At 48.1% G+C, this 18433-nt stretch overlaps 1 protein-coding gene across 1 annotated transcript in view; it reads right to left on the bottom strand.

Annotated features, from left to right (window-relative positions):
- Positions 1-13501, bottom strand: part of LOC104470796 (GRB2-associated-binding protein 2-like) — a 37545-nt gene extending 24044 nt beyond the window's left edge. The window contains 1 exon segment of the mRNA XM_010085845.1: positions 13207-13501. Coding sequence (XP_010084147.1) covers positions 13207-13468 — 262 coding nt within the window. The 5' untranslated portion in view covers positions 13469-13501.
- Positions 13502-18433: the final 4932 nt, after the last annotated feature.

Genomic DNA, 18433 nt, shown 5'->3' with positions numbered 1-18433 from the left:
ACATGGCTCACAAAGTGGGGTGAGCCCCCTCAAAACCCAAAAGATCCAGATGACATTATCATCCTTGTGGCTGTGCCCATCCTTGCACACACCACAGATGGTACCAGCACCCAGACCAAAATCTGCATCTTCTTACCCGGTGCATCGTCCCTGCTTCGCGCTTGGCTTCGGGCCAGCTGAAAATGTTCTGACATCCTCCAGCTGGAAAATGCCATTTAATCAAAATAGGAGCTTGCCAAGGGACCGCTTGCAGCCAGAAATTACAAGAAACCTTCAGAGGATAAAAGTGAATTTTAAGTAAAAGGGAAGAAGGTCAAGGTTTCAATTCATTCTTATCAGAGTGGATTGTTTTTTGGGCATGGATTGCCCTGCTTTGACTGAAGATAATCATCACGCACTTTTTAGATACAAAAGTGCAATTTTAAGTGTGACTCTTGTTTTATTCCTGAAATTCATTTAAATTCAGAACGAAAAGGTGTGAATCAAAATTGACGCGGAAAGCGGATGAAAATGGATTCCAGCGAGAGTGAAAATGAACACGCTGAATTTTTACCACCTCTAAAGTGGAGTTTGCGATGGGCTCATCACCTGCTCTGCTCAATGCCAGGGCAGTATTCCCCCAACATCGGCTTGCTCAGACTCCATACATTCTACTTCTGAGAACTCTTCCTTCCTCTCAAGAATGGGTTTTATTTTTTTTTTTTTAATTACCTACATGACCCATGCCTGAACTTGGTCTATTTGGCAGATCTGGATGAGAACCAACACTTGGTGCCCCTCTCACCCCTATCACAGAGTCCTTCAGCCATGGGATGAAAAGTGGTTTGTAACAAATACACAGTGCACTGGGTCCATTTCTCTCCGCAGATTCTGGGAGGAATAAATCATGATACAAGAGATTTTCTCTATGACCACAGGAATCCAGGAATTACCAGGACCAGACCAGACCAGAAGCCAGCCTGCTCCAGCTTCCCATCTCCAAATGCTTCAGAGACAGCTGGGAACTTCACAGGGATCATTCATGCAGCAACACACCCGCAGGGAAAACTGATTTGTACCTCACTTCATCATTTATAAACCTTACTAAAGCAAATATTTCAACTTATCTCCTACAACGAAGGGCATTCATGCACTCATGGTAGTATTAATTCTTTAAGCTGCTTTCTCGATAAAAGGTCTGTGAACACAGGGTTGGTCTTCCCTTCAAACTGCACCAGGAGACACCAGACTGTAGCGTGTGTTCTCATTACTGAGATATGTTGGTGGATTTTTTTTTTTTTTTCCCTGCAAGAAGTACTGGTTGTCCAGGGCTGGGACATCATGGACTTATCTGCCTAAAAATATTAGTGGCAGGCAGAGGACAGGGTAGTTCTTCCACCCAGGGGCCGAAGAAATTCAAAGCATTTGCAAGTCTGTACTCTGAGTTCTTCTTAAAGGTAGCAGAAACGGTGGAAGTGAGTTTCTGGAGCATCACAAAAAAGCCAGCAGGATCTCAGACCCTCAAAAGGAGTTATGATGATGCTAAAGAACAGATATAATGGTATTTAAACCTGTAATAAAGCTGTAAAAGCGTGAATGACCTTCAAGTGAAAATCACAAATCCACCCCTTTCTTAAGATTCATGGAATGAAGTTTGGGGATGTGGAAAAGCCATAGGAGTCAAAAAACTGGGATTGAGATACTTAAAAAAAAAAAAAAAAAAAAGTAAAGGTGGAAGGGTCACCACAGTGCTCTCCAGGAAAGACAAAGTCTTCTGCTCTATCAGGATTTCCTTTTGGACAAGTCTCAAGAGAGGAAGGCAGCATTTTCACCTGGAAGATCGTGTGTTGACCAGGTTGTGACCCTAACACTAAGCATCAAAGCAACCATCTGCTAGCAAAACGACTCATCGCAGAATTTATGGATTTCAAGTGGGTATTTGAAAGACTTCTTCATGACTCATTTGAGAGCAATGTGAACTGTTATGGGAAGACAGCAAAAATAATTACCATCATAAAGGCTTTATATCAAGGTTGAGCCAGTGCAAAGTATATGCAGGCTGGAGGGAAGGGTTTACATAGGGAGCAATGTCAAACAAGGTGGTGCTCAGCAGGGCAGGTGATCCGCCATGAGATAAAGGTGAGGATGGAGCCAGGGGCAGTGCAATGGCCATTCACTACACTTTTACATGTGGTGAAGGATTTGCAAGTGCACGAGTGCCCAGACGCCTGCCCAACACTTCGAAAAGAGGATCCGTTGTCAGTTATGAAAAAAAAAAAAAAAGCAAATGCAATGGGTCACTCAACTCCAACTTACTTTCAAAAGCAACGGCATACAAGAACAGGGGCAGTTTATATATTTGGCAGTAAAATGATGGAAGGCAATGATACCAAAAATTGGCAAGGCGCAGCTCTGTTGGCCAGGATGGGATTTGGTCATGTGGAACTGAAAGAACACATGACGAAATTTTGGAAGTGAAATGTTATTTTTCCATCCTAATAAACAGATATAAAGGGTGGCAATCAACCAAAGGTGCAAACGAGTCAGCCACATTCCTCAGCATGTGACAACGACCCAGTAAGCATGAAAGGAAGCTGAATCGCCAGCATGGGCTGAGATGTGCCAGAGCTTCACCACCTGCCGTGGAGCAGCTGGAGGACTATGAGGGACATCACCGTAGCAAAAAAAGGGTAAGAAAACATGATTCTGGACTTATGCAGAGCCAAAGGGTATCAGACAATCATGGGCTCAGACAAGGTAATATCTCATTTCATGCTCTGCCCTCCCACCTCTTGGTAATGCTAACAGGGAACAACTCCAGTTTTAGCTGCTGGGATTGATGAGGTATCTCAGCTCCTCACCATACTCTGAAGCCTGGTGTTTCCCTGCAGTGCAAGTTCATAAAAATCCCAGCATCACAGAATATTTGGTTTGGAAAGGATCTCTGGATATGGTCTAGTCCAGCCTCAAAGCAGGGGCATCTGCAGCAGCTCAAGCCTGTGTCCCATCGGGTTTTGAGTATCTCCAAGGATGGAGACTCAAGTTGGGGTGGTTTTTCATGCTTAACTGTAAGTATTTGCTTCTTCTCTGTGGCTTGAAGTGATCATAAGCACAGAACAACAGTTAAGTTGCTCCCTGAATGCCTGGTGGAAGCAGTAACCCCCTCCTAGGTCTGACTCCCAGAGAGAGAAGCAGCAGGTTGAGGGCAAGGGGGGAAGAGGAGAGATGAATTACATCTCACTCTCTGGGGGTCCCAACATAAAAAAAAACATATGGACCTGTTGGAGTGAGGTCAGAGGAGAGCCATGAAGATGGTGCGAGGGCTGGAGCACCTCCCACATGAGGACAGGCTGAGACAGTTGGGGTTGCTCAGCCTGGAGAAGAGAAGGCTCCAGGGAGACCTTCCAGCACCTTCCAGTGCTGAAAGGGGGCTACAGGAGAGATGGGGGGGCTCTGGATCAGGGGGTGCAGGGACAGGACAAGAGGTAATGGTTTTAAGCTGAAAGAGGGGAGACTGAGATGAGATCTGAGGAAGACGTTTTCCTGTGAGGGTGGTTTGACAATGGTCCAGGTTGCTCAGAGAAGCTGTGGATGCCCCATCCCTGGAGGGGTTCAAGGCCAGGCTGGATGAGGCTTTGGGCAACCTGGGCTGGTGGGAGGTGTCCCTGCCCATGGCAGGGGGGTGGAATTGGACGATCTTTAAGGTCCCTTTCCACCATTCTGTGATTCTATGATTCTATGATTTTCTTGGACAGTCTAATTTTTCATCAAGTTTTTCAGGAGCTGTGGCCAAATGTCTCTTTTAAGACCATTCCCAGCTTGGAGGGAGCAGGTACCATCACCGAGCTGCCTCTGTCGGCAAATGGCAACAAGTAGAAGAACAGATGCTTGACCAACATGTCTATGATGCCTCGATGACGAGTTCCTTTGAGCAGAGGCTGCCTTTATGCTCAGTGCTTGTACAGCACCTAGCACAGCAGAAGACTGGTTTCTTGGCCACATCTACATCGTGAGGGACTCTGAGAGATATTTTCAACCTTCTCGGAGGGAGCTGGGAGGTGGCCAGGGCACACATGTAGATACGGGCATCCACAGATCAGGTGTAACTCCACAGTCCAAGTAATAAATCACCAACGTTACAGCTCTGACATTGTACCACACTAAATAATGCAGAAGTATGTTTGAGAAGCAGGCAGTAATTATAACCAAAGCATAGAAACCATCTAGGGAAGAAGTGTTATCTTTACAGATAAAATCAGTAATAAAGGCTACTGCATTCATAAATAAAAATCAGTCTGGAACCAAACCCTGAGCGGTGTCATGGAAAGTTCACAGCAATCGACAGCTTCATGGCTCCTCCTGCTCCATGTGCCTTCGCTCAGAGGCTTTAAAGGCTTTAGAAAGCTTTCCCCTTACTTGTGTTCGGTTTTAATTGGAAATATAAAGCAATACAAACGAGTAAACAAACAGGCATTGGGGTCCGGGAAATGAGAGTCTAAATCTGTCCTGGCTTTTATCAGGTTTTAAAAGCAGCGCTCAGGGCGTATAAACCATGTTCCCGATCAAAGGTTTGGAGGGAACAATGTGAAATAGATGGAGGGAAGAAAAGGGAAAATATGTTGGTTTAGGGGGAAAAAAAGAGTCATGCTGTAAAAAACTGCCTGAAATTATCTGCTGTGAAGGTCACTTTGATTTTCTTCATTGTCCTCCAACTTGCTCACATACACATTTTGAGGTCCATGTTTCCCAGCCTGGACCCTCCATGTTGGGCATGACCAGCAGATCCACATCCCATCCCAACGCCCGAGCAGCTTTGTAGATGTGGTGTACAGCTCCATGAACCTCAACGCAGCACGGCTGGGGCATGTGGGCTAAAACAGTCTCAGGACCCCTCTGGGAACATAAATGCAGGCAAAGCTGACGTGAGTTTCCTCTCAGCTGGCTGACACCCAAAATACCTCCCTCCCTCCCTTGGTTTTGCTCAGACAGTGCCGCTTTGCTGGTCGCTTTGCTCCAAGCCCATCAGCTGTTTTTGTTTCCAAAGGCTTTGCATGGCTTTGCTTTTTGATGTGATGCTGATACCGTCTGCCGCACTCATTTTTCCACGGTCAGTAAGTCATCCTAAAAATTCCTCAGTGCCCATTAAACTAATGGGACTGACCTGACGCATACAGGGCTCGTAGCAATAAAAGCCAATTATAAAATGAAGAACTTTTTAAAAATGGGTTTCTGATTCTGGGTACCTGGCCCAGGAGACAGTCCTGGGCAGGGCTGAGAGTTATGAACACAGCTTGCCAACTTCTGGGAAACCTGGGCTGGAAAGGCTGGGCAATGCTTTTTGCTGTAAAAAAAAAAACAAAACCCCAAGCCTCTTGAACTTCATATTTCTTCCCTCTCTTCCCAGTTCAAATCCCAGCCTCAGCTCAGCAAACCCAGTGGGACTTGGGCCAGTAAAGGGCAGGATTTTCCCCAAAGGCCCCAGTCCTCCAGCTCCATATTTATCTTCAGAAGAGGCCAGTCGGATACCCTTGTGCTGGGCGCCTGCTGGGAAATGGTCATGAAAAACTGGAATATTTGGCAGCTGGTCTTTTTTGAAAGCTGAGCATAAATTTTCTTGTTTGTTCGTTGATGGTTTTATTATTTGCAGTGAGATAAGAGCATTCTTTGCCTATAAACCTGGTGCTCCCACAAATGGCTGCATCGTCTGCCAGTTCCCATCATTGCTGGGTAGAGTTAAAGGGGGGCTCAACTAACACATATTTCCTGGTGGTTTCTCTGGGATGGCAGAATTATGGGTTTGCAATCACAAAGCTGGCAGATCTGCTGGATTTTTTTCAGCCCTACATCTCCAGAATGTCCACAACCCCTCCCCGCTCCCGCCAAATCTAAATTATAAAATCCTAAAAATTCCTAAATTCACAAATCCTGAAGAATATGTTGATCCAGCATTGCAAATCTCAGACATTCAGTTGCATCAGAGCCCCTGAAGCCAGAATCTTGGCTTTCTAATCATGCAGATACCTTAAGAAATTTCTTTTTGGTTTCTAAAGCCCTCTGCATCCTTGCTTCAGTCTTTTTCTTGGCACCCAAATGGGCTAGAAATCTGCTCTTGGTATTAAGGACAGTGACCACCACAGCAGCGCAATGATGACTCTGGTCCTGCAGTGCTTTGGGTAGCACATGATGAAGAGTTGAGTCCAGCAAGAAGGTATGGGAGAATAGTAGGGGTTGACCCTCATCTGGTGTAAATGAAATGATGACAAATGACACCATTTGAAGATCCAAATATCTTAAAGATCTTGACAGCAATCCTGAGATGGGTGGGATTCATCTGAGCAGCATTTTAGGAGTCTACAAGGTGGATGTCTCCACCTGAGCTCATCAGTCCTGGTTCCCTGTGAAGCCAAGGGAATGGAATGGGCACTTTTAGGGTGCAAATTAATTGCCTCATTTTAGACAGCTTTTCCCATCTTCTCCCAAAAAGTGAACAGATTATAACCACCATCACACTCCTCTCTCAATGACACCAATTCCTTCTCCAAAATTCCCATGAAACCCCTGCAAAGAGACCCTGATGGGGTTGGTAGAGGTCAGCAATGATCTCTCACTGTTTCTATCTTCTAGGAAGCAAATTCTGGGTCTTCAGTGGCTCTCTGCTCTTCAACAGATTCATTAGCACCTGAACGAGCTCATCTCCGAAAGGAAAGAAGGGAAAAAAAGGGGGGGAGAAAAAAGGCAGCAGACACTTAACTGCTCTCAAGCTGCTCCTTTGTGCCAAGACCACTCCATCTCCGGTATTGTTTACACTGAAATAAAAACTGAAGAGTGTCAGATCTTAAAATAACTTGCTGTTTGTGGAGCAGGAAAACCAGGGTCAGGGAAGTTTGGAACAAATTTAAAGAGGCAGGATGACTAAGGGATGAAATGGGGCTCAGTCAAGGAGGTGTTTGCATGCACCTGAAGTTCAACCATGAGCCTGGTGCAAAGTGAGTTGGGGTTGCTGGGTCTCCCCCATCCATTCCAGCGAGGCTAGGACAAGCCTGGGGCCAAGATGTGACATCTGCATTTGTCCTCCCAGAGTGAATCTGCAGCCACAGCTGTCTCCCCCGTTAGGAAAATTCAGCACATGGTAGAGGAGGGGTGGGACTGACCCAAATGCCCTTGAGGTGTGCAACCAGTGGGTCTAGATGTGCCATATGGTGTTTTAAAAGAAGGAGCTCCATGATGCTGAGTGCAGAAAGTATTGATGGGAATGCTGAGGAAAAGGCTACATCTATACACACAGTAGGATGCTGGGTGAGAGGAAAGGGTTCAAGGCTCAGGGACTCCACACTGCTGACCCCACGCAGGCCACTTCCAGCTCCCAAACACAGCAGGGGACATTAGATCTTTGGGTAGGTGAATGAGACATGGGAAGGGGGGATACATAGAGAGAACCCAACTAGATCTGCTCCATTGACCCCATGGGTCAAGCTCAACTCAACTGTGATCTTGCTCATCACTTGTCGTACAGTGTCGTACTGTCTGCTGGCGGACAGACTGGCCTCCAAGTGAGGTGACATCCAGACGCAACCCATCCCAGAGCTTAAAGATGAAGTCAAGACCAACTGACTTGAGTGGACTGAAGCTGAAGGGTCAAGTCCTGGCCCAGTTTGAAGGCACAAGGCTCTGCAAGGGGCTGCCTGCTCGGCTGCCCTTAGGTGGCAGCGCTGCCTGCAGATACCGAAACACAGCACATCAGGGCCCAGGTGCTTTCAGGGACACAAGGACACCCTCACATCCCCCTCTTTGTCCCCATTTCTCAGCTCCCACTCCTCAGTCCCTGGCACACTCCCCGACGCAGGGCTTGCAACTCATCCAGGGCACATGCATGGAAGGAAAGAGGTGTGTGCCGGGTACAATAGCAAGGAAGTACCTGGCCTTGTGGTGGTCATTAGTGTTTCCCCTCTGCTTTGGTTCCTCCTGGCCAAGGGAGAGGAGGCGGCAGCAGGAAAGTGGGGGCTAACCCAGGGTCATCACCTTGCGTGGGCTCCCTGGTTCTCCGCTGCTGCATGCAGGGACGGTGAACATTTGTGATCCAGGGGTGTTTGGGGGAGGTCGGTGGTATACAGCATGAAAATGTATGTTTTTACTCTAGTCTTGCTCCCTGCAGCCTCTTCACTGAGCTTTTGGGCAGCTCCTGTCCTCTCAACTCTTCAGGGGTATCTTTGTGATGTTTTTTCTCCAGCCCACCTCGAGCTCCCTTTGCTCAGCAAACACCCATGCAAACCTGGCTGCAAGGAACCGACACGGCGAGTAGCATTGCTGGTCTGATGCTGGGACCAACAGTTTTTGGGGATAAGAAAGGAGGGAGTAAGAGCAATACGGGCTCATAGCCCAGACCTGCAGGCAGCCCATGTGAGCAGGCAGCAGGCTGTGACCCATATGGGACCCCCAGCCAAAGCAAGTCAAGTGGGTATTAAAGCAATAAATTTGCTCTCATGGGCTGGAAGAGGTTAACCAGTGGAGGGTCTGGGGCAGCATCAAGCCAAAGAGACTCACAGTGGAGATCCTGCACCTGAGATGTAGGAGATTTCACTGATGTGAGCGGAAAGTCACCGGTGTCTGAGGGCTGAACCAGCGAACTGCTGGAGTGAGCGCGGCTGAATTCAAGGAGGAAGAAGAGACACTCAGCTCTTTATTAAACATTAATGCTTGGCTCTGACTTGCATTTGGTGAGATGGTAAAAGCCTCGGAATTGCTGGGGATCGATCCCAGCCGCGATGCAAAAAAGCCAGTGCTGAGCCTTGGAGTAAGGAGTGAGTCAGAGCCCAGGACTGCCCTGGTGCAGCCCCCTGGCAGAAAGCACAGAAATAAATAAAAGAAATAAAGTCCCAGATGGAAAGAAAAAAAAAAGAAGACAACATGGCCAGGCTGGATGGGAGAGGCCACCACTGCCAGACACAACCCATCAGGGCAGGAGCCCAGCGCCATCCTTTTCCCACGCCCCGCTCAACCTCTCCAAGCGATGGGAGCCTTCAGCTCAGAGAAAGGACATTTACTCACCCACAAATATTCCCTTCCCTGCTTACACAGCTGGGTTAAAACTCTAGCACAGGGGCATTAATATGGTGCATGAATAAGCTCTTAAACTCTCCTGGGTGTTTGCTCAGCACCCATGAGTCCAAGAGTGGAAGGCAGACCCCCTGCCCTGTGGAGGAGGTGGAAGAAGAGCTGCAGGGAGGTGCTGGGAGTAAATGGGGACAGACTTAATAAAAATATTGACCTCCCCCAAACAACTAACCTGTTCACAGGACCCCTGCAAGGACACACAAGAATGCACGGTGGTTCATGAGAAATTTAATCATCTGCTGCCGTAGCTGTGCCTACGAGTTGCATCAGGAGTGGGACACGATAGGGTTTTGGCCAAAGCATCAGCTCCAGAAAGGGTTAATGGCACATGAGACATGTTTAGTGGGATTTTTTTTTTTTTTTAAACTCCAACAAACAAAGCATATGAGAAAATCCAGTTCACAGCTGAGCCCTGGCCGCCTGCCCACTAGGGCAGGGAAAATGCAGATGGTTTGAAATACCCACGCGCCTGCATTTCTCCCGCAGCCCGTGGCTCAGGCTCCCTGGCAGGTCTCCCCCCATCCTATTTGAGCCACCTGAGGTGACATCAGTGCAAACTACAGTGTAAAAGCCACGCTGAGGCAGGAGAAAATCTACTTTGCTCAAACCCTGCCAGCATCCCTGCATCCGCGGAGGAGCCGGGATCCTGCGAGGCTCCGCTTGTTCAAAAACAGTAATTAGCTCTCAAAGTAAATAGGTGTTAACAGAAACAAAGAGCTTCGCCCCAGTCTGGGTCAACACCTTCGAGTCCATTTAATTTCCCTTCTCGTGGCAGAGGTAATCGCACTGGTCTGCAATTATTAGACAGGACGTGAAGGACCAATGTCAAAACCAAGTGACAGAAAATTTACACTCTCCCATCGAGCTGCAAACAGAAAGAAGCATCAAAGGGTACAAGTTTGTTTGGCCTTTTAATTTTTTATTCGCTTTTTGGGAGCGTAGGCAGCACCCAAGCACAGTCCCGCGCTGGTGCAGAGGGTTTGCAGACAATTTGCATCACTGCGTGCAGCTGCTCTTGGGTTGCCTGTTCGCTTGTTAAATTGTGTTAAAAAGCAACCAAAAAACCCGTCTCTTCCCTCCCATCGTGGGGAGCTGGTGAAATAGGCTTTTACCCAAACTGTCCTGAAAGCTAATGAGTTTTTTTCTGCCACCGGTGGGTTTAAAGCAAACCTGTGACAAGTGGGGCGATGAGGGGTATCCTTCAAGCAAGAGGTAACTCAGCATGTGATGGCAGCTGTAGTAAATGCCTTTGCCAGTGATGGAGCACTTCCCCAGCCAGGATGAGAATATAACCCCGTGGGGAATAGCCTGGCCTTGGGGCTGGACCCAGGAGGGTTTTCAGGTCAGCATTTCAGGTAGCGACAGGAGGTAATGGCTTTAAGCCGAAAGAGGGTAGATTTAGATTAGATATTAGGAAGAAGTTGCTTCCTGTGAGGGTGGTGAGGCAGTGGCCCAGGCTGCCCAGGGAAGCTGTGGATGCCCCATCCCTGGAGGTGTTCAAGGCCAGGCTGGATGAGGCTTTGAGCAACCTGGGCTAGTGGGAGGTGTCCCTGCCCATGGCAGGGGGTTGGAACTAGGTGATCTCTAAGGTCCCTTCCAACCCAAACCAGTCTATGATTCTATAATTAAGACAGATCCTGGATAGAAATAGAGCTTGGGACCTCTTACATTTCTTTCTTAAACTTTTCCCCGTCATCCTCAAGCCTCTCTGTGCCTTGTTGTAGCCTCTGCCTTGGAGAATGAATGAGTCAGTAACTGGATGCATCAAAAAGGGGAGGAAAAGGTAACCATCATGGGCAGGAATAGCTCCATGCTAATTGTATCAATTAATTAACTAAACCTCCCTCTCCCAGAAGACAAGCAGTGTGGCAGAACAAGATCAGAAACTGCCAGAGAAGCCACCGTGCACATTTTTCTGGTTGTTCTTGTCCCTGGTACGTGACTGCTTTAGAATCATAGAATCAAAGAATCACAGAATGGTTTGGGTTGGAAGAGACCTTAGAGATCACTGAGTTCCAACCCCCCTGCCATGGGCAGGGACACCTCCCACTAGCCCAGGTTGCTCAAAGCCTCATCCAGCCTGGCCTTGAACCCCTCCAGGGATGGGGCATCCACAGCTTCTCTGGGCAACCTGTTCCAGTGTCTCACCACCGTGCAAACTCCTCATCCTATCCCACCCATCAATCCATGGCTTCAAGGAGGTGACAAGGAGGGAGTACAGAAGTTATAAATATTGCTATAATTGTTTTATTTATCATTCTAGTTGGCCCATCAGGAAGGATGGGTGATGGGCTTCTGCACCCTAAGGTGGATGAGACTCCCAATCCCCATCACGCTGTAATGATCCCACAACCTCTCTACCAAGCCTGGGGCTGTGGGCCCTTCAAACCAACATTATCTGCTTTGGGAAATTGATTTATTTGCCATTACTTATCAGGGACGGTGAAGGAAAGGTAAGCATGGGGGTCACCACTTTGGCGAGAACCAAGGCGAAGCACCAGCCCTGAATAATTCATGCTCCCTCTTTTCTGCAGCATCTGGACACATCTGCTGTGTTCGCCATCGTAGGCTTTTTCTCATCTGACTCAGAAAAATCACACTTTGGCAGCCGGGTACTGTTTCAAGTGGGTACTTTCCCTGCAGCATTAATGAGCTGTGATTTTGTTACTAATAGGGATTTTTGTTCCTCTCTTGCTGATGTCACTCCATGATCCTGCAGGGAATAGCACTTGTATCTCTGCAGCCTGACGAGCCCTACGTCCCCTTTGGGACAGATGTACTTGCAAGTGGGAGATTGTTTTTCATTTTGCTTCCCAGATTTATATTTCACTGAAGTCCAGTATCGATCCCACTGCCGCTGGGCTGAAAGCTCATTTTACTAAATGAGAAGAAAAACAGTTCCCCCCAGCTGATTGCATGCAAAATGGAAAATCCTGCAACAAAACAGCTCTTAAAAAAAAAGTGGGGCCTGAACAATTTCGCTGAACCTCGAGGACTGCGCTGCTGGCATTGGAACGGGATGTAATTTATTTAGCCTGACCTTTCCCTGCACAATTGTGCTGGCGGCATTATCAAGGATCCTTTCTACCACTTGTACACCCATTGCCAAGGTGACGTCCCGTTTCATGCGTCAGCCGGTGGAAGATCGCATCCGCGCTCCTGTGATGCTTTGTTTGCTGTCCTGCCTGACAAGCTCTTGGCAGGGTTTCAGCTCCCACAAACGGCAGCTGCTCCGCGAGGGACCAGAGCTGGAGGTTATGATGGGGAGTTTTACACAGACAGAGCATGGGACTGTGGTTCCCTCAATGAGACTGGACCACGGATGAGATAAAGCAAAGATGCCCAGAGGTGCTACCAGGTGTAATGGGACCAGCAGGTGACCCCACCCCATCTCACCTGGGATTTATGTGAGCCCTCATGGTGCTGGGGAGCTGGAGGCAGCTCACCAGTGCCCTCCGAGCAGCTTGTCAAAGGGCAGCTGGATTTGGATGGTGGAACACGACTGGTGGAACAGGTCCTACTGCTGTGCAAAACCACCTGGAGCTGTTCTCTCCCATCCCACAGCTTTCCTCTCCCCACACAATGCTTTCCCAGCAAGGCCCAGGAGGAGATGAGGATACAGATGGGGAAGATGCTTTTGCCCTTCACAAGAGATCATGTTGGCTGCGGGGAAAGCCACAGTGGGGAGGGACATGGTCCCAGTAAAGCTGCTCCCCCACCCCACCAAGGGAATGAAACCTCTAAAGGAAAGGGATTTTCACTGCTGGCTCCCACGACTCTCAAGGGGACTTCAGTGATGGATGAGGACAAAGGCTGCAGCTAAAAAAAGCCCCCAGACCCCACCAATTTCTTATAAGAGACCCAAAGGTCTACAGTTATGGGAAGAAAAATGAATTAGGTGGCTCACAGGGGCAAAGCCTGCTCTGCTTCAGATGTCAAAGGCAGGAAAGCCTCGTGGAGGTTTCCCACACATCCATCCATTTCCCACTCCAGCCCTCCCAGCCTTGTGGTGGGCTGCATCCCTCTCCCACATGTCTGATCTGAAAGAGGAGCCGAGCCCTGTTGGGAGGACAGGACAGGAGATGTTCTTGTCCACGGACATGGCTCTCACGGTACCTGTGTTCTCCTCGGACTGGTTGAAGCCGCAGATCTGGCAGATGCTGCGAACCCACTTGTTCATGTCGTCCTCGGTCTCAGCCACCAGGTAGAAGGTCCTGTCACTGGTCTTGATGTCGAAGATGTAGCTGTCTTGCAGCTCCTTCTTGTTGAAGGTCAGGCCTGCATCCACTTGCTCGCAGAAATTGAGGTTGATCACACGCAAAGGTTTCTTAGAGTGGTCATTTTTGTAGTACTCCAGGACGTCGGGGTCGCCACTCATCCGACCGCTCCGCAGGACAAACCAGCGTTTCTTCCATGCCTGAAACCAAGAAGAGAGGAAGCATGAACCCCATCGCTCAAGTCATGAGGGCCAAGAAACCAGTGCCAGGCACAGGGTGACACAGATGGACACAACACCTCTCCGGACTGGGATGCTCTGGGATGCTGCTCCGGACATCCCTGCAAGAGGTGCACATCCTCAGCTCCGTTCATCATCTCAGTACTCAAATCCCACTGGTTATCTGGGATAATTAAATACTAAAATATCATTCTGGCTTAAGATGACCCCAAGAAGTGCTAGTCTTGAGGCTTAGAGCTCCTACCCTACAGCCCAGCTGAACTCTCAGGACCTAAATACCCTTCACTCCTTGATCCGAGATAATCTGCGGGGCAGCATTACCAGCAATCACAGTGCCAAAATGCCTTCCAGCAGCTTGGAGGAGCTCAGGTGCTTCGGACACAGTGCCCTGGGTATCCTGCCCTTCAGAGAAACCCCTGAGAGCATCACAGCGCACATCTGCAAATACCTACCACGCCAATCCCATCTCTGTTTAAATGCCAGGATACAAAGGCTAATAAAAACAACAGAGAGATGCTTTGATTTTTTAAATATCAGGAAGAATGCCAGGGAGACCCGTGGAGAATCCAAGCTTCATTTGTTTTTCAGCATCTCCTGCTCTGCAGTACGCAGGAAACTCCTTAGCAGAGGAAAAGGTTATCATTGATTCTTCCAAGCACTGGCAACGGTGGCCTCTGGCCAAACCACCCCGGGGAACAGCTTTGGGGGGAGTACAGCATTTGAAACAAACTGGAAAATAAATGTCAGCCATCAGCCCTGGCATCGGGAGCAGCGTCTCTGCTGGTCACCCCATGCCAAATGCAGCTGGGAGCCCAAAGGAAGGGGAATAGCCACAATGATAATGTGCTGAATGCTACAACTTACATTACACAGAGAATCGTGCAGGTGTAACTCCCCATTCCACGGGCTGAAAGGGTTTTTTTTGGGGGGTAGGCTCTGCGTGAGCATCCTGGCGCCTGCGGGAGGGACCCTCCTTGAGCTGCTCCCCATTGCAGAGCAATGTTGCCTTGCAGAGAGCTCAGCTCCCATAGCGTATGGAAGGAAAGGACTACCTCTAAGCATAATCCTTAAACATCTGAGTTTGTTCAGGCTCCCTCTGAAGGTGTTGAACTTTCCAGAGGTGCACAAACAACGTGGGCTGGATACGGCCCGTGTGGATGAACAAGGTGATGTGGGGTATTGCTGGCACTCCTGCATGACCCAACACAGAACTTGGTTTGCACTAAAGGACACTGAGGGAGGGGATGCAATCCCCACCATCCTGCCCTGGATTGTTTTATGAGCTTTACCTGAATTATTTTTTTTAAAAAAATCACCATATTTTTTAGGTTCATGTGATTATGAGAGGTTGGGTCATGAGGAAGCATGTGATGTCCCTAAGAAGGAAGAACCAACAGCCACAAACATCTTCAGTAACACAAGGGAGGCAGCAAGGCGAGAGTTATGCTGGGACCTCCATGATGCTCCCTGGGAGCTGACTACAGCTTCGTGTGATGGGACATGTGCTGGATCGCAGCCAGCCAGTTGTGCCAGGATCCCACAATTTTGGAGAATTTGGTGGCTGAAAAAAGGATCAGAAACCCCTGTGATATATTCTCTGAATGATCCGATTTGTAGCATACTTCTCAAAGGCTTAAAAATAGCTTTTGTTGGTGTCTTTGAGATTTGTAACCAAATTAGTTTTGCGTTAATTCTCAAACTGGCTCCTGGCGCCAGGAAAGCAACTTCAGTGCAATCTTCCAAATGCAGTGGAGCAGCAAATTGCTTAGTAAGAGGACGTGTGAGGCTGGCAGATTTTGGTTTCATCTGGGAGATGCTCACCCACTTCTCATCAAAACAACCGCTTTTCTATGAAAAAAAACCCTGCACGGGCTGGCAGATTTTGGTTTCATCTGGGAGACGCTCACCCACTTCTCATCAAAACGACCGCTTTTCTATGAAAAAAACCCTGCACATGGTAGAGCTGCATCCATCAGGGAGGGAAAAAACCAATTTCACCAAGCAGTAGCAATAATTTGCTCATCCATCTCCTCAAAATGGAACACTTAAATAAGTGGGAACAAAACTCATGAATATTTTTTCTATCTCGAGGTAGAAAATGTCCCATTAGCTTCTTTCTGTTTACACTGAGCCATTTCTTTGCAGCCACTTGGTAGGACAAAGACATGGGCACACGTCAGTGGTAGGGTGTGAAAGAAGATCAAGTTGTGCAACCACATGAACCACCACCTGAATCTAACACCTAACACCTGTTCCTGCTGCTTGGCTGGTTGCTTTCCAACCGTTTGGAGTCAAGCCTTGCAGCATTCCTTCATGGCTGAGAAGTTGCACTAAAAAAACCCACAAAGTACAGAAATTGGACTCCAGAATTTAGAGCTTTCAGGGAAAAAATAGGATAAAATTCTGCAAGCAAGGCCCACAATGCTACCACAGCTTCCCTTTTTATTGCCAATGCAAGAGCCACAACTTCTCTATTTCTCTTTGGTCTGTCTAGTGGCAATGGAAAGCCCCACACACTCGATATTTGGCAGAGAAAACAGTGTGACACACACAGTCTAGTGGTACTAGGAAAGTCCTACCATAAGCTGGTTGCAAAAGAACTGCTCTTGCCAGGACAAAATTTCTTAGGAAGGTTCAGGAGCTGGAGCATCCCTGGAGCATGGGATCCTTGGGCAGAACAAAAGCCCCACCAACCTGGGATGACCACCCTGTCCACCTCTGTCTGGTGCCCTCATGATGATAAAGAGTTACCGATGTTTTTCTAAAACAGCTTCTGACCCAGAAAAACAGCTCCTGACCCAGAAAAACAGCTCATGGCAGCAGCTGTTGGACTTGCCCGTCCTGGACAAGCAGCTGCAGGCAGCACAGCTGGATGCATCTCCCACCGCATGTCCTCGCAGCAGGACCAGCCGTTTCTGCCTCCTAAGATCAGCTTCTGAGCCAGAGGAATAAACATTGGCCATGAGAAGAGAATGGAAGGAAATAATAAAGAAATAGCCAGGAACCTTCTTATTTTTGTGGAGATTTTCCACATTTCTTTGAATTTTTGAGCACTGAGCTCAGCAAGAGTAAACACCAAGATTAGCTCTTCCCCATGGATTTGCTCTGTCTCCATTAGGAAAAAGGCTCAGCTTGTGTTTGCCAAGCTGGGGCTGCCCTTGGAGCATCTTACAGCACCGATAGAACCCAATTCAATGTACAGCGATATATGGCACAGCCTGCAGCACATGGCCCATCTTACTGGGAGACCTATTTTCCTATTCAAAGCTATCAATATCGTCCAAATAGTCTGTGTTTAGGCTTCCCTAAAACATCACCTTACTGCAAGAGGGTGATTTAAGGGTCTACTAACCACCAGCTACAACTGCAGTAGGATGCGTAGGATCCACACACGCATGGCAATTGCAGCCCACGCCAAACCAGAGGAGGATGAAGTCCACATGAACCTTCATGCTCTGCTGCCATATTTCCAAGACCTTCTTATGGCTGCAATGGCCAACATGCATTTCCTCCTCTGCCTGAATTTTCATTCTCTCCTTATTTCTATTTCTTCCCGGCTCCTTTGAAGCCCCCATTGGTGTCCGCCTGCTCCTGCCAGAACGCCATGCCTCGTTGCCATGCGGCGTGAGCCAAGGGCTGCGTTTGTTTAACGGCTTTGAGAGAGGCCAACAGCTAAACAGCTGTTTAAATGGTGCCTTTGCAGCACAAATTTCCAGCTGTGTGGTCCTTCGCCTGCATCAGGTTGCTTCACAGTTGAATTACAGCTGCTAAAGGCCCTTAATATCATTGAGAAATATTTTGACGCTTGGCAAGTACTTCTTTTGAAGGCTTGGTTTGTTAAAAAAAATGCCCATCGTGCTGCCAAGTCCAACGTACACCCTCCCTGGGCGCCAACAACTGCGACTGCTGCTTGATCGCTTGCCACCTCAACAGTGCCGTGGCAAGTTAAATTTTACAGAACTGACCCCTTTCCAGCTCGATGCTGCCTGAAATTAGTTGGTTTATAGGGTGGAGAGTTGGGCTGGCAGAGGCGAGGTGGTGTGGCTGGGTTCATTAGCTAAGAGCACTTAGCAGGGATGCTTTGGGGGTCTCAGGTTGTGGTTGGGATCATAGAGTCACAGAATCATAGAATGGTTTGGGTTGGATGCTTCTGCTGGGTGAGGAGCCAGGAGAACCCAACTGGAGAGGTTACTGCTCTTGAGCAACCAAGATACAGTCATGGGACATCTTCCGACCACACTATCAGTAAAGTCCCTCATGTCCCTTGTGGCTGTCCTGATGGCAAAATGCTGTGACAGAGCTGGTGGTGTCAGTGCAGAGGGCTCAGACTGTCCCTTGTTGGAGAATCTGGGGACTCCAATGGTAATTAAGGACAGGTCAAACAGAAGCTTTAGTAACTATGAGGACATTTGGACAGCATCTCCCTCTCTACTCCCTCGCTCTCTGTCAAGTGATTGCAGAGCCCCAGCTTATATATTTTTTTCAGAACAAAAAGAAAGAGGTGAGGAAAACAATCACTTCAACGTCAGCAAAGCCAGGTACATCCCCAGGAGGGAGCTTGCTAACTGGCACAACCCTAAGAAGGAATTAAACAGTAAATGCAGCAACAAATGGAGACACGGCTCTTGGTGGAGCCTATAGGAGTGGCCCATCTAGTATTATCTTAGCTCAGAAGTAGGGAATTGAAACAGTCAGAGTCTGTTACATTTCAGTTGAAATGAATGTTCTTTTAATTAGGATAAACTCCTGAGACAGACCTCTCAAATTTTAAATATTAGTAATTTTACCTCCACACCCTCAGAGCATATAGAGGGAAAGGGGAGGAGGAGAGGAGAAGAGGGGAGAGGAGAGAAGACAGAAGATAATAAATATATATATATATATATA

The sequence above is a fragment of the Pterocles gutturalis genome, unplaced genomic scaffold (assembly GCF_000699245.1).
Source record: "Pterocles gutturalis isolate BGI_N339 unplaced genomic scaffold, ASM69924v1 scaffold25790, whole genome shotgun sequence".
NCBI classification, from domain to species: domain Eukaryota; kingdom Metazoa; phylum Chordata; class Aves; order Pterocliformes; family Pteroclidae; genus Pterocles; species Pterocles gutturalis.
Note: the sequence above shows the minus strand (reverse complement) of the source record. Positions and strands in the feature narration are given on the sequence as shown.